The sequence below is a fragment of the Lagenorhynchus albirostris genome, chromosome 21, assembly GCF_949774975.1.
Source record: "Lagenorhynchus albirostris chromosome 21, mLagAlb1.1, whole genome shotgun sequence".
Classification (NCBI taxonomy): domain Eukaryota; kingdom Metazoa; phylum Chordata; class Mammalia; order Artiodactyla; family Delphinidae; genus Lagenorhynchus; species Lagenorhynchus albirostris.
The window spans coordinates 9,422,615-9,443,657 of record NC_083115.1 but is presented as its reverse complement, the minus strand read 5'-3'; the positions used below and the strand labels follow the sequence as shown (position 1 = coordinate 9,443,657).

The 21,043-nt window shown below is 43.1% G+C and overlaps 1 protein-coding gene and 1 pseudogene across 6 annotated transcripts in view; one reads left to right on the top strand and one right to left on the bottom strand.

Annotated features, from left to right (window-relative positions):
* The window catches only part of FUT10 (fucosyltransferase 10), a 122,075-nt gene that overhangs the window by 82,680 nt on the left and 18,352 nt on the right, over window positions 1-21,043 (bottom strand). For 5 of the 6 annotated variants that reach the window (XM_060136337.1, XM_060136340.1, XM_060136339.1 and 2 more), the window contains exons 2-3: window positions 17,256-17,608; window positions 13,622-13,916 (exon numbers count right to left, since the gene is read on the bottom strand). In XM_060136337.1, the coding sequence (XP_059992320.1) occupies window positions 13,622-13,916; window positions 17,256-17,336 (376 nt within the window). In that variant the 5' untranslated portion in view covers window positions 17,337-17,608. The remainder of the gene's footprint in view (window positions 1-13,621; window positions 13,917-17,255; window positions 17,609-21,043) is intronic. The other variant, XM_060136341.1, reaches the window with a different exon arrangement.
* Window positions 8,892-11,154, top strand: LOC132512711 (nuclear receptor coactivator 6-like; annotated as a pseudogene).

The following is a 21,043-nucleotide window of genomic DNA, read 5'->3' as shown; positions in this document are numbered from 1 at the left end:
CCTCCGTCTTTCCATACATCGACAAGCACTAAAATCATTAACCTGAGATATCCGTTCCTTGTGACTAGCAGTAATCTTCCACCAAGACGTTTGCTGGACCACGCATACCCCCAGCCAAAAATCACGTATAACTGGCTCCTCCCTGACCTCTTTGGAGCAGTTTCCTCAGAGCTAGCTGAGAGGCTGTCTCCTGCGTTATAGTCCCCAGTAAGACCCTGAATACAACTTAAACTCACAGCTCTTATGTGTGTGTTTTTCTTTAAGTCAACAATCCAAAAGTAGAGGTGAATATGGGACTAAGCATAGAGGACTGTTTAAAAGTCAGCTTAAGGGACAGTTAAAAGCCCATATCCCTTTATTCTGTGCAACTGAGCAACTGTCCCTTCCCCACCCTGAAAGAGTCCTGGAGGTTTCTACTCTCAGGAGTTCAAAAGAAAGGGTCTTCGGGCAGGGGGTACACAGTCTAGTTGAGGTCAGGGGCATCACACTGAAAAAAGAATTAAGTGATAGTTTACAGACTGAGCTGAGCAGTAAGAAGCTCCCTGAAGATGACCACCCCTGTTGTACCCTCCAGGTAGAGAACTGAAAGGATCCTCTCTGGGAAATGTGACCAGCCCAAGAGAAAACGCCTAAAAATACTGACACGAAGGGTAATCATACTACATAGCTGAGCTGTGAATTGCAATTATGTGAGTTATAATAACGTAAACACTGAATAACAATCTAACTGAAATCCCCATGTTCCCTTAAGGGAAGTCAATGGATAATGTCTCAAATTACAAATTACAAAATTGCAAAATTAGGAAGTAAAAATATAAGCATGTTATTAAGAAAACAGAGCTGAAAGAGCAGAAAGTGATTGCTTCTAGGGACTGGAAAAGGAGGGCAGATTCTGCTGTTTCTTTGAAATAAGCCTTGTACCAGAGTGTTTAATTCAACTAGGTACACAAATAAATTTGATAAAATGTAATTTAAATAAACCAGAGTTTTAATCATAGGGTCTAATGCACTCATTCAAGAAGAATGCCAGGCACAACCTGGGTAAATTATATAACATCTTAAGACCCAGTGAAGATGATAATACCAATGTTCTCATTTCCTCCCCGACTCCATGTGAGGATCAAGGCCGGCTTCACTTACTGAGTCATCCATTCGACAATGTTGCCTGAAGCCTGGCTACGTGTCAGGCACTGTTCCAAGCAGTGTGGTAACAGCAGTGAACCCAACGAAGTCGCCGTTCTCCTGACTTAGATTCCAACATGGGGCACAACAGGTAACCGGTCCCAAAATAGTAAGAGAACTTCTGGTGGGGGGGGGGGTATTAAGTGCTATGAAAAGAAATAAAGCCGGGCAAGGGTCCACGCCATCAGAGAGTCATGTGGGAGGAGAGCCCTATTTTGGAAAGAAGGTGAGGAAACAGGTCTCTCTGAGAAAACATCACTCCTGCAGAGACTCATTCCAGGAGGAGGAAGAACAAACGAAAGGTTCTGAGGCTAGAACAGGCTTTCCCTGTTTGAGGGACAGCAAGCAGCCCAGAGGAGAGAGAAGTGAGTCAGGGAGACAGACCAAGGGTAAGAGACAGACCGGGAGTAGGGCAGAGCCTGCAGAGTCGGAGGCCACGCTGAGGACCTGGAATTTTAACGCGATGGGCAGTCACTGCGGAGTCTGAGCAGAGCTCTGAGAATGGTTTTACCTTCTGTAAAGTATTATGCGATGATTATTTGCTTAAACAGAAATAAAGTCTATTTTTCTGCAATTTTTAAATTGAGATATAGTTGGTTTACAATATTATATTATTTTCAGGTATACAACATAGTGATTCACAAATTTGTAGATTATATTCCATTTGTAGTTATTATAAAATATTGGCTATATTCTCTGTGCCGTACAATATAGCCTTGTAGCTTATTTTATACATAGCAGTTTGTACCTCTTATTTAAAGTAAGGGGTTTGATTACAGCAAAGATGTATATATGTAGATAGATAAATACACATTTACATCTCTATACATTTATTGTATATCATATATGATCTATCACTTAGTTATGACCTTCTTTTTCACGTTCAACTTTGTTGCTGTCCACACAGTTCAAGTAAGTCCATTTTCTTGCCATCTCCCAAGTAAGTCTTAACCTGGCAAAAGCAATTACCTACTATCTGCATTCAATGCACAGGGCCCAGGAAAGTCAACCTCCAGAAAAAAAGTACTAGTAAGAATCAACTCATGATGGGTGAGACTGGCAGAAATTACCCCGAGAACAGTTCACAGATGTGTCACTCATGAAGTGTCAGGGACACTCAGTACAGTCAAGATGACCAGGGGCAGCCGTATAAGGAAGTCTATCAAGGTTGCTACCGTATCAACTGTGATACAATCTTACCAAACTGTACTTGTTTGTTTTCTGTGCTTCTCCAACACCTGGCAAGGGACCTGGCAAACTGTAACTCTGCAGAGACGTTGTATCACTGAATGTTGGGATGCAACTGACAGGACAGATATCAAGATTCAAAGTAATTGTGAGACAGAAGCCCCCACTTGCAGAATTCACAGAAGGAATGAAGGAGAGCTTGTCCTACAACTCTTGAATTCCTCAGCAAGGTCAAGAATACAGAAGGGGGTGAGACAGAGTGGGGAGTCTTGGGTCCTCCTAATACAAAGAGCCCCAGGCAGACATAGAGAGCTCAGCAGAAAGAAGCTGGATGTGTTGCGGGTACCAGGAGCTGGAAAGCTGTCCCACGTGACTATCTGGAACAGAGAGGCGGCTCACTGAGAAGGGACACTGGAAAAGCCAAGGTTCCATCAGGGAAACTCCAAATGCCATGAAAATGCCCCAGAATAGAAAAAGTACACTTTAATCATCCACCAGACCCACTCAAGGCCATCAGATCGAACCATCTGCTGAGTTCACAGGACATAAAGCCACACGGGCCAACTAAGAAATGTCCAGCCTCCTTAATTCTCCTCCCTTTCCTCGCAGCAACTCTGCTAGTCTCCAGAAAGCAGCAGATGAGGGAGGAAGAAGGAGGCAAGCAGAGTGTAGAGAGAGGAAAAACCTGTACTTCAGAAGAAGGACCACAGGCCTGCAGTGGCGTGAGAGAGGTCCAAGCTGGGGATGCAAAAATATGTAACCCTAGGCATGGCATGTGGCTGAACGCTCCATTTACTAAGCTTGAAAGTGTGTTTGCAACTTAAAGTGACCATAAAACTGTCCATTCCCTGAGAATGAGCACAAAAGCCGGGGCTCAGCCAAAGCTTCCAGTTAGAGGACGGTGAAAATTAACCCCCTGAGTGAGGTCTTAAAGGGACAGTAAGAAACATAAATAAAGAATGTGTGTTTACAAAAATAAACTCAAAGTGGCTTAAAGACTTAAATATAAGACATGACACCATAAAACTCCTAGAAGAGAACATAGGCAAAACATTCTCTGACATAAATCGTAGCAATGTTTTCTTAGGTCAATCTCCCAAGGCAATAGAAATAAAAGCAAAAATAAACAAATGGGACCTAACCAAACTTATAAGCTTTTGCACAGCAAAGGAAACCATAAGCAAAACGAAAAGACAACCTATGGAATGGGAGAAAATATTTGCAAGTGATGTGACTGACAAGGGCTTAATTTCCAAAACATACAAACAGCTCACACAACTCAGTAACAAAAAAAACAAACAACCCAATCAAAAAATGGGCAAAAGACCTAAATAGACATTTCTCCAAAGAAGACATAAAGATGGCCAACAGGCACATGAAAAGATGCTCAACTTAGCTAATTATTAGAGAAGTGCAAATCAAAACTACAATGAGGTACCACCTCACACCGGTGAGAATGGCCATCATTAAAAAGTCTACAAATAATAAATGCTGGAGAGGGTGTGGAGAAAAGGGAACCCTCCTACACTGTGGGTGGGAATGTAAATTGGTGCAGCCACTGTGGAAAACAGTATGGAGGTTCCTTAAAAAACTAAAAATAGAGCTATCATATGATCCTGCAATCCCACTCCTGGGCATATATCCAGAGAAAACTCTAATTCAAAAAGATACCTGCACCCCAATGTTCACAGCAGCACTATTTACAATAGCCACGTCATGGAAAGAACCTGAATGTCCATCTACAGAGGAATGGATAAGGAAGAGGTGGTACATATATACAGTGGAATACTACTCAGCCATTAAATGCCATTTGCAGCAAAACACGGATGGACCTAGAGATTATCATACTATCGATAAGTGAAGTAAGGTCAGAAAAAGAAAAATATCATATGATATCACTTATATGTGGAATCTGAAATATGATACAAATGAACTTATTTACAAAACAGAAACAGACTCACAGACACAGAAACAAACTTATGATTACCAAAGGGGAAGGGGTTGGGGGAGGGATAAATTAGAAGTTTGAGATTAGCAGATACATACTACTACATACAAAATACATAAACAACAAGGTCCCACTGTCTAGCACAGGGAACTATTATATTCAACATCCTGTAATACACCATAATGGAAAAGAATATGAAAAATAATAGATACAAATATTTTGAAATCCATGGATGGGGGGAGCAAGAAGCCTGCACCTGGAATGAAGGTCCGGGGGCCCCACCGACCACTCAGGATCCAGTCCTGGAGAGATGGATTGTAGTCTTCCTTTGAGGAAGACCAGTCCCACATTCTTCCTGTGTGTAACCTCCAGACTTCAACAAGGTGTGCTAATATCCACTTTCCGGAGAAGTTAAACATTTCAGTAGCCTACTTTTCTCTTTCTGTCCATGTACCTGTATTTACTAAAAGTTCTATTTAGGAACTCACCCAAAACAAAAGCAGTTCCCGACCCTAACTACCCTCATTCTCATCAAAGGCACTCCAACCCCTCTCTCATGACAGACAGGTTTCAAGAGAACTGTTTTAAAATGCAGAGTTGTGTTTTGAAATCACTACAGTGATGGTTTCTAAGACTAAATTCTCTAAGAACTTTTGTTTTTAAAAAAATTATTCACTTGTGACTGCTTAATTTTTGTTTCAGAGAATTGCTGATGTAGCTGAAGCCTCATGTCTCAAATGACTCAAACCAGACACAGAATTCACTGTATTTCACCGTAAAAGTCTTTAACTATTACTTCCAGAAATGTATTTATATTAAGTAAATGAATCATCTCTAGAAAGAAAAAAGAGAAAGGAAGCTATAAAGGAAGCAAACAAAGTCAAAAATATTCCTGGTTCTGGATAAACAACAAGGTACTACTCTATAGCACAGGGAACTATGTTCAATAGCCTGTAATAAACCATAACAGAAAAGAATATGAAAAGAATATATATATAACTGAGTCACTTTGCTGTACAGAAGAAAATAACACAATGTTGTAAATCCACTATACTTCAATAAAATCTAAAAAAAATAAATTCTGGTTCACAGAAGCCTCAAGGTCACATAATCCTTTGAGTTTCCATTCCTGTTAATTAGGTCAGCCTTTGACACCTGAATCATTTTCCTGCCTTTTCTTTTTCAATCCTGCTGTACCAGAGTACCATTTGCAGTTGTAAGTGACCTACTTAATTAGAATATGGAACCCTCAGACAGAAAAGTGTATCGTATTCACTCTATTTCGCTCAATAGACCTTATTAAAGAACTGAATTTCTAATTTGGTTTGCTACAAACCATACACTGTAAGCAATTCCAAAATCCAAATATCCAGGTTTTATTATAGTCAGGAGTGTACATTCAAATACAGTTGCGGAGGAGGAGCACGGGATCAGGTGTCGGTGCATCTTGGTTCTCTGTCCAGCTCTGCCGCTAACCCCTGTGTAATCGGGGGCACATCCTTAACCTTCCTGAGCCTCAGACTCCTCTCCTCGACAAAGAGAAGGTTAGACTCCCAGGTCCTTTAGGGCTCTACGTATCTGTGACTATTTCCTGAGTGCCTAGAATGTACAAGGCATTATGCTCGTTATAGGGGAGAGGGGAAGTACAAAGGTGAAGTGTTGCCCTGTCATCAAGAACTTTGCACTCTAATATGGAAGAGAAGATGATATAGGACAAAACCAAATGCCATAGTTACCTTATTTATCTTCTTCATTCCTCATCATTGGCATTGTGCCTGGCATATTGTATTAATAGATGCTCAATTAAATGACATAAAAGAGATATAAAATGCCTCTGGACATTTAGAGAAGAGAGGCTACATCCAATGGAAGGGAATCAGAAAGCATTCATAGGTGTTATATTTGAGTTGGTTTTTAAAAGGCCATTCAACTTTCACTTGCTCCCTCACACCATCCTCTAATTTGATGCAAAATCTTAAGCCAAAGTTCAAGATTCTCCATGCTCTGGTTCCAATGTATCCTTCGATCTTAGTCTCTCTCTTACATAAAATCATGCTGTAGCCAACCAATCTCCTTGCTGCAACCTCAGATATTACCCGTAATTTTCTACCTCCATGCCCCCATTCATGCTGTTCTTCATACTGAAATGTCCTCCAATCCCAACATAATCCAATTCCATTATCCTTCAAGGCCTACTTCAGATTTCCCCTATTTTATGAAGGAGATCTTATGAAGCCTTTCCTGACCCCTCCAATCATGTGTGCTCTCTCCCTTCTCTGAAATTCCACAAAACTTGTCGACATTTCTCTTATGGTATATACACCCTTCAGCACTGCATGACAGTTCGGTAATATCTGTGTCTCAAGATTATACTATTTGACATCAAAAACTGTATTATTCCTCCACATTGCCAAACAAACGGTAGCGCTCAGTAGATTATTTTGACAGGACAAATTAAAAAAACGCTCCAGGACATAGAAATTGAATGAACAATGGTGCTAAGTCAGGAACATCTGTGGCATATGCCTAAAATGCTGACTATTCCAGTTTGATTTTTGAACGTAAGTTTAGCTGATATAATCACAGGAGTTAAGCTCAGAAGGCAGGCCTGAGTCTTTACACAGAGCCTTAAGTGGCAGGGCAATAAAAATAGCATATATTCAGTTCTCAGTGGAGTCACTGACAGTTTTGGGAGCTGGACAGTGACAAAATCCGAGATATGAAAAGCAAACCAGAAGCATCCTGGTTGACACATCAGTCTCCTGGGAGTTTGGTTGGAGGCAAGTCCATCCCTGAGAGAAGAATCGGGTCTTAAGTGTGCAGATAAAATTAAGTGCATGCTCTGCAAGTCTGTGAGTCCAAAACACTCACTAAGTAAATACTGCTTTGTAGGCGTCCCAGCTACCAGATATTTGAGTGCGCATCTCAGTAGAAGGAAAGAGACAAACACGAAAGCAATCATTACTGAATTTCCAAACTGGTGAAAAAGCGAAGGTTCTCCGCAGAAGGGAGAAGGGAACAAAAAAGCACAACACACACAAAGGACAGGAAATCAAAATAGCTCTGAATTCCTCAGCAATAACACTGGAAGCTAGAATACAGTGGGAAAATGTCTTAAAAATTCAGAAAGAAAAGAATTTCCAACTTAGAATTCTATGCTGAGCCAAACCATCAGTGAAAGTAAAGGTAAAATAAGCACATGTTCACACATACAAAGTTTCTGAAAACTTACCTTCCGTGAACCTTTCTCAGGACACACTGAAATAAAGACACAAACCGGGACTTCCTTGGCAGTCCAGTCGTTAAGACTCTGCACTTCCACTGCAGGGGGCGTGGGTTCTACCCCTGATCAGGGAACTAAGATCCCGCATAGCCAAAAAAAGAAAAAGAAGAAGACACAAACCAAGAAAGAGGAAGATAAGGCACAAGAGAAACAGAAAATCCAACACACAAGCGAAGTACAAGGAATCCCCAGACTGATGGGCAGCCAGGACAGCACCTGGGCACCAGGCAGAAAGGATGACAGCTCTAACTGGACATGTCAGGAATCTCTGGGAGACATTTCTTTAAGAATATCTGGGGGCTTCCCTGGTGGCTCAGTGGTTAATAATCTGTCTGCCAATGCAGGGGACATGGGTTTGAGCCCTGGTCCGTAAAGATCCCACATGCCATGGAGCAACAAAGCCCGTGCACCACAACTACTGAGCCTGCACTCTAGAGCCTGAGAGCCACGACTATTGAGCCCGCGAGCCACAACTACTGAAGCCTGTGCACCTAGAGCCCGTGCTCTGCAACAAGAGAAGCCACCGCAATGAGAAGCCTGCGCACCATGACGAAGAGAGTAGCCCCCACTCGCCACAACTAGAGAAAGCCTACACACAGCAATGAAGACCCAACGCAGCCAAAAAATAATTAATTAAATAAATAAATTTAAAAAAAAAAGAATATCTGGTGCCACTACAGGGAAAACAATTTGTACAGGAAAAGAAATCTTAGTATCTTAAATCATGGCTCACTGTGACTACATGATGATGTAAAAACTGGATGCTAATCTATCGAAAATGATGATGATATAACTTCTGGGGAAGAATATGGGGCTGAGAAATGAGTGGGAGGAGCAAGGGTGAGGGAGGAGAGTTAAATACTCATCTTCCATATTAAGAATCAATATATAATGCCTAAAAGTGAAAAACCAAGAAGTCACAATCAAAGTGTTACTTGAAAACACAGGAGCTCTATGTGCACGTATAACATGTTAAAAAGTTTTAAATGTTTAGCCTCGGCCCGGTCCGGCCCATCCCCCTCTCCGCTGGGTCCTTGAGGCCCAGCCTGGTCGGGCTGCTGGCGGCTGGGAGCCGATGGCCAGACTGGCCGGACAGACAGGCGCACGTGAGGACGGATGGAGGGATACACGGAGGGCCGCAGAGACGCTCGGCCCAGGCCCGTGCTAAGAGGCCCGCCCAGGAGGGCTGGGGCAGCACTCAGAATTTTTATTTGGCTGCTACCTTAAAATACAGGCCCTAAAAATGCCAGCTTGTTTGGACTTAGAAGATGACCTGGATAAATGATAAAAATTAAGAAAGACATTTTGGTTTTTTTATTGTCCACTTGGCATATGCTTCTGGAATAATATTCACCATGGTTATGGATGACCTTCCAAACTTAGAAGACATCTATACTCCCTTGTGTTCATCAACAGTGGAGGACTCAGAGATGGACTTTGACTCTGGACTAGAAGGTGATGACTCAAAAAGTGATAGTATTTTGGAGGATTCCACAATCTTTGTGGCCTTCAAAGGAAATACAGATGATAAAGACTTCAAATGGAAATTGGACACAATATTGAAGAAAGTACCCGATTTGTTACACATGGAATCCAGCAAGCTAAAGGTACAGAGGTAGAGGCCTGGAACAGTGTGCACGTGACATTCAACATCTCCCGGGAAGCAGCGGAGCGGCTACGGATCCTGGCTCAGAGCAACAACCAGCAGCTTCGGGATCTGGGAATTCTCTCTGTTCAGACTGAAGGGGAAGGTGCTATCAACCTGGCTTTGGCTCAGAACCAAAGCCGAAATGTGAGAATGAATGGACCCATGGGAGCTGGAAATTCAGTTAGGATGGAGGCGGGCTCTCCCATGGCAGGTGGTCCAGGAATGCCTAAACGCCTCTCACCTGGCTTCGCAACAGGACAGGCCAATCCGAACTTTATGCAAGGTCAGGTGCCTTCGACCACAGCAACTACCCCTGGAAATTCAGGAGCCCCTCAGCTTCAAGCAAATCAAAATGTCCAGCATGCAGGTGGTCAAGGAGCTGGTCCTCCTCAAAACCAGATGCAGGTGTCCCATGGGCCACCAAATATGATGCAGCCCAGCCTCAGGGCAATTCATGGCAACCCGAACAGCCAACAGACTGGTAGTTCTGGGGTGCCTCAGGTGAACCTGGGCAACATGCAAGGCCAGCCCCAGCAGGGCCCACCACCTCAGGTGATGAGCATGCACCAGCAGATCTTGCCCTCCCAGGGCCAGAAGGCCCAGCAACAAGGTACCTTGAACCCTCAGAACCCTATGATCCTTTCAAGGGCCCAGCTTATTATGCAGCAGGGTCAGGTGACAGTGGATCCTCAGAGCCAAAATCCTGGGCTCTCGTCCCAGAGGATGACCCCACCCAAGCAGATGCTTCCCCAGCAGGGCCCATAAATGAGGGTACCACATAACCAGATGATGGGGCCTCAGGGGCAAGTTTTGCTTCAACAGGACCCAATGATAGAGCAGATTATGACCAATCAGATGCAGGGGAATAAGCAACAGTTTTAACACTCAGAACCAATCTAATGTCATATAGGGACCAGCACTGATAACGAGGAGACCAACTCCAAACATGCAAGGAAACATGGTGCAGTTTACGGGACAGATGTCAGGACAGATGCTGCCCCAGCAAGGGCCCGTGAACTACAGTCCATCTCAGGCTCAGGGGCAGGTCTTGAGGCCACCAGGACCCAGCCCACATATGGCCCAGCAGCATGGCAATCCTGCTACTACAGCAAATAATGATGTCAGCTTGTCTCAGATGATGCCTGACGTCAGCGTGCAACAAAGCAACGTAGTGTCCCCCCTCTGCCGACGTGCAGGCCATGCTGGGAAACAGTGCCTCGGAAAACCACTTCTCAGGCCATGGGATGCCTTTCACTGCACCTTTCAGTGGAGCACCCAATGGAAATCAGATGTCCTGTGGTCAGAATGAGGCTTCCCGGTCAGTAAGGAGGTCACACTAACAAGCCCATTGTTGGTCAACTTATTGCAGAGCGATATCTCTGCAGGCCATTTTGGGGTAAAGAATAAGCAAAATAATACCAATGCAAATAAACTGAAGAAGAAGAAACCCCCTCAGAAGAAGAAAAATAGTCAGCAGGATCTAGACACCCCAGGTACTCGCCCACCTGGTCTGGAGGAGGCTGATGAGTGCCACTGCCTAGAGAACAAGGAATTAACCTGAACAACTCAGGCCCTAAACTGCCCGAATTTTCAAAGCGACCACCAGCCCCTTCACAGAGTTTAGTCCCGAAGGAAACTCCAGCCACAGCACTGCAGGGGTCTCTTCCCAGACCAGAACTCGAGGCAAATGCTGCCACAGTCTCTAGACAAAGCAGTGAGCCTAAAGAGATAACTGAAAGGTCCAAAACTCCAAGCCGAAGAAACTCCCGAACTGAAGAGCCAGCTGTGGCTTCTGAAAGTGTGGAAAATGGACATCATAAGCCATCCTCTTGGCCTGCTCCAGCCTTCAGCCCGACTGAAGACATAACCAGTGCAGTGCAATCCGAGTGAAGAAAATCCAAGTAAACAAGCTGGACGATGACTTGATATTTGTAAATGTGTGTGAAGCTTACAAAAAGCAATTTTGAGCTGTGGCTTTTTAAAATCCATTTTAATAATGTGGTCCTTTTCCTGGTCCCTGCAACCTGTTTCATAAAGTGCAATGGGGAAAGCAGAGTTGTTGAACCCTTTTGGTGTTGCAAGATGAAGTTCAAGGTTTCTATACTGTTGCCATGTATTGAGAGGAGCTAATGCGATTATGTTATTAGTTTTCACATTTCCTAAGCAGCCTAGAGTACAGGGTGAGCATTTTTAGATCTTCTAATAATGTATGGTGCTGTGGAAGTACTGTGTCTGAATAGCAGTAGTGGGGCAAAAGGAATCTTCTCATTTGGAAATGTTGTAAATAATTTTATTATATAGTGTTTTGGATGTATTTGTTGTAGAAATGGACCAGTGAATAAAGAGAATCTTAGGGTTTGTACAATGTGGGAAAAAAAAAAAGTTTTAAACGTTTAAAAGATAGTGACTGTGATACAACCACTCTGGATATTGGTCTGGAAATTCATAAATGTAAATTCATAACAAATAATTCCACTGCTAGGTATGAATCCTCATGAAAGCTCACACATGTACATAGATTGTTTATTGTAGCATTTTTTGTCATAAGAAAGTTTTTTTAAAACAACCTAAATGTCCAACAATAGGAAAATGGTTAAATGAAGTGTGATATATAAATACAATGGAATTCTATACAACAGTAAAATGGGTGAACTGGAGCTATAAGGATCCAACGTTAACAAACCTCAAAAACCACGTAAGAGAAAAAGTAAGTTACAGAGAGAGAAAGTTAACATATCATACTATTCACATAATTTGTAAAACATACAAAAAATATTATATGTTGTTTAAACACACACACACACCAACTTCAGGATCATGATTCCCTCCAGGTAGGAGGAAGGAAACAGGATGGGGCTAGTGAGGGGCTCATAGAGGCTTTCAATTTTACTTGTAATATTTTATTTCTTAAGCTATGTAGTAAGTACGTAAGTACCCATTACATTATCTATATATTTTTGTGTCTAACTGAAGTATGTCTAGGGGCTCCTGGTAAAATTTGGGAAATTAAACTCATACATTTAATGTTGCTTCATCTCAAAACACCCCTAGAGGATTGTAGTCCCTTATCCAAATTCTCAGAGATTTATGTGTTTCAGAATTCAGAATTCTTTGGATTTTAGAAAAAGGTATCAGGATGCAATCCCGTATGTTACATTACACCTTCAGTGGGACCTGAAATCAAGTGATGCTCAAAATAAGCATCTGACACTATTCAGATGGTTGTTTGCCCCTCAGAAAAAATCAGCCATCAGCCTGGCCCTCACTCCTCAGACCTACACTGATTCCCCTCTAAGAGCACAGGAGGAAAGCAAGTGCATGGGGACACCTGCAGGCCTTTGGAGGCTCTGGACTCTACCACATCTGGATGCGTAAGTGCCTGGAATTCCCTGCCTCCTCACCTCTACCAGGCATGAGTGCCCATTGCTGTGCAGCCCTGACCAACTGTGGGGCACATACACCACCTGATTCCTGCCGAGCCCATTTTCTGCTTTACTTAAGTTGTTGTTGGGCAGATCACTGAGGATGACTCAGCCCTACAGCCCAGTCTCAGTCCTGCCACTCCAAAGCCAGCACTACACACACACACACACACACACACACACACACACACACACACACACACACACACACACACACACACACACACACACACACACACACACATTCATACCACACTCTAAAGCAGATGTCCTTTCACTGACTTCCTAACTTTAGTGATTAACCTTGCCTATCTTTGGTCGAGCTTGCTAATCTGTATTCCCCTGTGCCCCTATCACTCAGCACCCAGGAGCTCCATATTTCTAACAGCTGTTGGCATCTTGCTACCTCCAACTGGCTCGGTCTGGCTGCCCTTCAATGCCAGCATGACATATAATCAGCCTCGGGAAGTGATGAATACCAACTTGCTCCTGAAAGCTGATGTTGAACAATCTTTTTATTTTTATTTCTGAGGAATGAAATCATACTGTGCTGAGCTTATGTCCAATTAAACATCTGTTATGGTCATCAAAATCTCCTGGCCATTATCACAGATGACATTCTGAATTGATATCAGCAGTATAATCAATAGCCAATTCCTGAATAACAAGTTCAGTAAGCACAACACCCAAGTGTGAAAAGGTGAAAAGAACTAGGTCTTCTCCCCCATAAATACCAAGTGGCCCAGCCAACCACCCCTCTGTTGGTCCAGCTCATGATTTATTGTATTTGCTCAATGCTCTGGCCTTCCACAGAGCAAGTGCAGAGGAAATCGGGCGTGCCAAGTGCTTTCAAGGGGAGCCCACCATCTCTTCCTTGGGAGAAAGGCAGTAACTCAGCGTTGAAGTAGGATGTCAGCAAGCTAAGGGAGAAAGGCAAAAGCCCTACTTACCATAGAAGAGGAAGGCTTTGGTCCTGTGATGATGGAGGTAGGTCCGGTTGATGGTGAAGAAACAAGTGTCTGCCCCGCACTGGCCTAGCCTTCCAGTTTCACCAGTCAGTGGGGACCACCAGAGCATGATGGGGTAGCTATCAGCTGCCAGTGTTTTTTTCCTATTCAGGGTCAGTCCTTCTCTCTTAAGGAATGGATGGAGATGTATAGGCTCTTCTTCCATTTGTGCATGTCCGTCGTTCAAATTAGAATTTTTAAACTTCTTCCTTTCAAATTTTCCCAGCTCAACCACTACCTAAAAGAGATGACGATTATTACCAGTGTCAGACTGTTTAATTCCTTCTGTACATCTCCCATTCATCTTGATGATTTAGCTTCTTATTAGTTTTCTATTGCTAGCATAACAAATTATCACAAACTGAGCAACTTAAAATGATGCAAATTTATTATCGTACGATTCTGGAGGTCAGAAGTCTGAAATGGTCTCACTGGGCTAAAATCAAGGTGTTGGCAGGGCTATGCCATTTTTCAGGAAACTCTGGTGGGGAATTCGTTTTCTTGCTTTTCTTTTAGAGGCACCCACAGTTCTTGGCTCATGGCCCCCTTCCTCCATCTTCAAAACCAGCAACGTTGCACGTCTCTGACCCTTCTGTTATCGTGTCCCTCTCTGAACACAGCCAGGGAAGAGTCTTCTCTTTTATGGACTCATGTGATTACACTGGGCCTGCACAGATAATTCAGGGTTATCTCCTCACCTCAAGGTGTGTCACTATAATCCCATCTATTTACAAAGTCCCTTTTGCCAAGTAAAGTAACATATCACAGTTTCCAGGGATTAGGGTAGGGACATAGCCTCCAAAATATCTACCAACAAGGATGCTTCATTCCACTGAACACATAACAGATACATCTCTCCTCCATTTCACAGGCAAGTATAGAATCCAGAAGTGGTTGTGTCTCTTAATGAAACCTGTGAGAGTCAGGGTTATTCTCTGGCTATTGCTGGGGATTACACTCTGGGGAAAATAAGTTATAAATTGCCAATTGGTTTCTTTTCAGTACAATTAAAGGAATCATAACATGGATTTTATATTTCTAATAATATCCACTACGGCATAGAGATGGCATAGGTACTGGGCTCCTTCTCACTTAAAACCTTGTTTTTTAATTTATTTCAAGAGAGTCTGGGTCCTGGAGAGCTACGTCATCAATCACAGTAATCTGAAGGGCAGGGTGGACTGAGTGAAATCAGAGGGGCAGTAGTTCTCCAAAAGCGCTGCCTTTTCATCAAACTTTAAGGTTTGATATTGACATGGCATTACAAAAATATGTTAGAGAGAGCAGTATAAAGTAGGGGCTGGTCTCTTTCATATATAACAAAACATTAGTAGTCACACTATACAATAAATAAAGCCGGTAAAAGAAGGCATATTTTCACGTATTAACTGGCCCACTTGTCAACAAAGGACACTACCTGTGTGGCCCGCAGACCCCACTCTCAGCAGCCAGTGGTGGTGCCTTCTTTATGTATTTGCTACCTTTAGTGTCAGAAAAGGGCCCCGCCCACTGAGGTGATACAGAGTCTGTAACTCCCTGGGGAGGGTCTATAACGTTCACTGGATTCTCTGAGGGATTCAAGGCCAAAAAAGCTATTAAGAGCCACTCAGCAAACGCCACATAGTATTCCAAACGGAAGAAAGAATTCTATTATTTTTTTTAAAAAAAAGCACAGATTACTTGTGACACCAAAGTCATCATTAGAACAGTAAGACCATCACTGAAAACTAAAAACCCTTGCCAATAGCTTTCTAAGCCTCTTTATGATAACATAATAATGTGGCTATTCCCCAGTACCTTGATGGAATGGAGTTGACTTGTAGCTACAAACACTCTTTTTCACCCAACCTTTCCCTGCAAATATACAACCAGGAACTTGAAAGAAACACGTTTAGAAAGCCATGTTTATAACTTCAAAAACAAATTTTGCTCCACATTTCTGATCAAAGTCTACTATGTGAGGTATAAGGTCATATCCAAATAATAGGGACTGGGACCTCCCTGGCGGTCCAGTGGCTAAGACCCCACGCTCCCAATGCAGGGGGCACGGGTTTGTTCCCTGGTTGGGGAACTAAGATCCTACACGCCACAGGGCGTGGCCTAAAATTTTTTTTTTTAATAAAAAAAAAAAACATCGAATAATAGGGATTGCTTTAAGGAGAGAGATTCCTAAAGCAGAAAACTCCAGCCCCTCCAGTTCAAGCAGGTCCTGGATACCCACCTCTAAGACAGACAAGCAGGGAGCCAGGGGTTTCCTCTGACCAGAATCCCAACCTGGCCGTGGAAGGTGGTGGAAGTACAGTGCAGTACTATCTGCCGAAGTCCTTTTATAAGCATAAGCTCATTCAGTCCTAAGCGAGGAGAAGGGAAGCCCTCCAGAATAACACGCCCAGAGAACACTTCTGTCTCCATCAGCTCCACGACTGAAACACTCACATCCACAAATAATCTTTAAAAGTCCTTTTGGATTTTGAAATGGACAGCTGGTCCTTGAGTGGGTGCTAAAATATCTCAACTCGTATTTCTACTTTTAATATCACTGTGAAACTTTTATTTTACTTTGAAATCAGCAAATGAAGTTGAGAATAACCAACTAAATGAAATAAACGGGGGGACTCAGGAAACGTTTCAGGTCACTCACCCCACTACAGACAAATCTATTAATGCAGATGTGTGTGTTCTGCAGAATGACTAGCTTGTCCTCAGAATAGTCACTACTTCTTCAAGAATGGCATCTTTCGGGGACTTCCCTGGTGGCGCAGTGGTTAAGAATCCACCTTCCAATGCAGGGGACACGGGTTCGATCCCTGGTCCGGGAAGATCCCAGATGCTGCAGAGCAGCTAAGCCCGCGCACCACAACTACTGAGCCCGCACACCACAACTGCTGAGCCCGCGTGCTGCAACTACTGAAGCCTGTGCGCCTAGAGCCCGTGCTCTGCAATGCGAGAAGCCACCGCAATGAGAAGCCCGTACACCGCAATGAAGAGTAGCCCCCGCTCGCCGCAACTAGAGAAAAGCCCGCACATAGCAACGAAGACCCAACACAGCCAAAATAATTAATTAATTAATTAAAATTATTTTTAAAAAAACAGAAGGGAGTTTCCTGGCGGTCCAGTGTTTAGGACTCTGTGTTTTTGCTGCCGAGGGCAGGGGTTCAATCCCTGGTCAGAATCCCTAAGATCCTGCAAGCCACACAGCAGGGCCAAAATAAGAAAACAAAACAAAAACGAATGGTATCTTTCAGAAGGGATCATGACTTGGAGGAGGCCATCCAATTCTGACCCAGTAAGACAGACAGAACTCTACCTTCTGTTACTGTAAAACCAGTACCCTGCAAGAGTCACAAACTGATCCCCTAACCCACTGATTTTCTTTCTACCTGACACATCCACTCACTAAACCTGACACATCCGCTCACTGAACCTCAGTTTCGTCTGTTAAAAAAGAAAGTATTTTCCTTGCTTTACAAAGAAAATCCTGATCCTGAGAGATGATGCAAAAAGTAAAGTACTTGGAGAGAATGGGGTGGTGGCAAAGGCCCAGGAATCAACACTGCACAACCCAAATTCTTGGTACCTGGAGTGTGACGAGCAGAAAGACAGTAGCTGTGACGCACAGGCAAGATGCCAGAAGCTTCCTCCTCTGAATCCGCACCATGCTGCCCTGCCCTGGGTGACTGACAGAGGGCTAGCCTGGTTACCAGGTGTTCTCGAGTCGGCCCGCAGCCCAAGACACCTTCACGCGGAGGAACCATCTGGGTGCCAATTTCCTCCACTGCCATTCCTGCTGGGACCTGGTCTCCATGGAGGACTGAGAACTGAGGTTCTGAGTGGGCCTGGCTTGGCATTGAAAGGGAACAGCATGCAGTCTTCTTAAGCGATCATAAGAGCAGCTGGAGTTTCTTTAAACCAGAAGGCATCAAAAAAAATCTGTAACAAATGAGCAATATTTTAGCCATAGTGCAGAAGATTTCATAAATGTAGTCTTGCAGGGTTACCATGTAGAAACCCAAAGCTTAAAACTAAAAGGAGCCTTTGAGATCATTTAGACCTAATACCTCACTCACAGATGAGGAAACCAGGACCAGAGAGATGAAGTGACTTGCCCAAGGTCAGAAAGTCCATTACAGGAGAGTGAGAGATCGACAATCAGGTCCCGAGACTAAAATGATGCTTCCACTTAATTTTCCCTGCCATCAGACTTGAATTCCAAAAGTCATTGACATGTAGTCATTTCCTTCTATCTGAGTTTCAAAAGAGCAGAGAAGTGGAGCAGAAATAACCAGGACTGTCCATCCACTCCTGTAAAAATTAGGGAACAAACAAATCAAAGTTTCAGGCATTGATTAGAAATGGAAAATGATCAACTGACCCCAGTTCCCCCCAAGGAAAACAACTTCAGCTACAACATAAGGAATTCAGATTACTGATTTATTTGTTTAGTCTTTTATGGCAAATGCACTAAAGCAGTGGGTTATATGGGTAGTACAGTTCTCTGGACATCTTGAAATAAGATTTCCATCCATCTGAAATGGATGATCTCTTCCAAAAGTTTTTTAAATGCACTAAATAGTCCCATAGAATGCCTCTTATTCCCGGGGTTCTCTGAAGTCAAATGTCTTGAGCAAATGACCCTGTGGAGTTCAGAGGAAAGCAAGGATCAACATTCCAGAGGAAGGGAGCGCTCCAAGGGTTGATCTAAGATCTGACTGTACACCTCTCAGATACAGAATTGAAGATACGATGAGAAATATAAAAATGATGTAGAATTCTGGCTAAATGCCTTGGTCTTAAAGGTATGCTCCCCTCTCATGCATCTACCTTAATTAACTTTTAAGTCTAGGCTATTTCTTCTCCTCAGAAACAAAATAACTCTTGGTTTCAGAAACAGCCAAAAGCGCAGTTTTCTTCTTTCATCCACAGAAGTCTCACAATCCACAGCACCTAAGAGAACGGGCTCTAGAGTCAGCCTGCCAGGATTCAAATCTCAACTCCCCAGCCTCTCCTTGATTCAAGTCCCAAAATGTAGAAAATAAGGTGCCTAATCAGAGAGTTACTGTGACAATTCTATGAGATAAAACTGGCAAAACACTTATTTCAGTGCCTGACACATAATAAATATCCAAGAAATGTTTGCTATCCTCATGTTTAAATATTATTATAATTTTTATCATAGCTTTAAGTGGAAAATGAAGTTGAATTCATATAAAGTATGATACTGACAGATCAACTGGAACTTCACAAGGAGGAAATACTTTGCCAAAGAAAAAGAGATCACGAATATTTGTTGAGTGACCTATTACGTCCTTTCTTAAGTACTCAGCATGCATGAGCTCATTCAGTTCTCCCAACAACTCATGAAGTAGCAATTTTTAGCCTCATTTTTAAGGGTAAGAAAACTGAATTTGAAGGAAGTAAAGTAACTTGCCCAAGACTATAACTTTGATGAGTAATACAACCAGAAACTAGTCAGACTCCGAAGTTCATACATTTTTTTTTTGCGGTACACAGGCCTCTCACCGTGTGCCCTCTCCCGCTGCAGAGCAGAGGCTCCGGAGGCGCAGGCTCAGCAGCCATGGCTCACAGGCCCAGCTGCTCCGCGGCATGTGGGATCTTCCCAGACCGGGGCACGAACCCGTGTCCCCTGCATCGGCAGGCAGACTCTCAACCACTGCGCCACCAGGGAAGTCCCACACATTCTTTTTATATTTTGTTAACACAAAGGCTATAAAATTCCCACCAGATAATACTAACACTCAGAGCTTATCTGCCTAAATCACAGAAAAAAACCTGTGTACAATAGCTCTCTGTCAGATGATGTACCAGGGAAAAAAGTATCAAAAGTCCAAAAGAACCTGAAAAGCACCTTTCCTTCTACTCAGTAGATGCTAGTAGCTATTAATCACATAAAATGGGGAGCTAGCACATTCGGGCACCAATCCTAGCTGTCATTTATATGTAATATACATTTGGACAAGTTGCTAAATCTTTCTAAGCCCCAGTTTCTTCACAGTAAAGAATAAATGTTAACTCTCATTATTTCTTTCCCTTTTATAACAGAAAGGTTATCTATTTTTTGTTTTATATGCAAAAGCAATTTATTATAACTACAATTAATGTAACCCAGATTAGGTAATGAAATAATATTACCACTTTAAATGGATATAAAGCTAAATCATTTTCAAAAGATTTTTCAATATATCACTCCGCTCAATCTTATCCATTAACCACTTTGTAATGTAGGTATGGCCATTATTATTATTCTCGGTTCCCACAAATAAGGAAACAGATCCTTGTAAGTTTAAGTGATTTACCCACAATCATAGTTTTTAAAGATGACGTGGGTCTAGAAATCAGGTCACCTGACTCCAAGATCAGTGGAAAAGAAAGAGAAGGGGGAAATAGTGACAGCTTGTTAAGAGTACAAAAGAGTCAGGAATAAAGGAAAACAAAAGATGGAGAGAGTGTGTGAGGACACAGTTTGGGATATTTTTACAGCTAGTACATGGCTCAGACCTGTCCTCGGGCCTTTTTAAGTCTTTACATGGCTGTACAAATTATGACAGAAGAATTTAAGGTTACAAATTCCCTTCCATCCAAAGAATCTCAATTTAGGTTATATTCCCCAAACCAGAAGTACATAGTGTGGTCTCAAGGACTGAGCTGTGGGTAAATACCCACCACTAAAGAAGAGAATCAGCTAGTGTAGATGGTATTATGATTTAGAGCAGGCAGCAATCAACCAGGCCTTGGGGCACATCAACCGAATATACCTATGGCATTAATTACCTGGGAGTTTTTCATCAAGTAAGCAGTTCCCCGGCTGGTGGGACAGATGGGCTTGCAGAGAGCACCGTGAAGGCCAACAAGCTCCAATACAATGGGACTCCAATGGGTCCCCAAGAAGAAAGCTCCCTTCTGTTTCATCGTTGCCCCCAGGGTGAATCTCAGAGTCCTCCAAGAGAGTGCCCCAGAACAGTCCTTCCCAGGCTGGAGTAGTGTGTGTTTGTTCAGACAACCATGCAGATGACATCTGAAATGGACTTACTAACCGACCCTCTTGACCCAAGCACTGAGCCCTGAAATGCATCTTACGGCTGTGTGCACGGCCTGGGGCCGGCCATCTGCTGCCCAGAGAGGGGTCTGGAGCTGAGCGTGACCATCTCACACTCCTGCAAATGCTATTCCATCAAAACCAGCAACACTTTCACTCCAAAATAATTTCAGCGTTGTCTGCTTTAATTTGAATTAAAATGGACAGAAGAGAGACTGAACGTCTTAAAGTGAATTAGCAGCCTGAGGATGCCAGCTTCAAATGTCAGCCACACAGGGCCGGCCCAAGGTGCAGGTTAAGGGCCTCAGAAA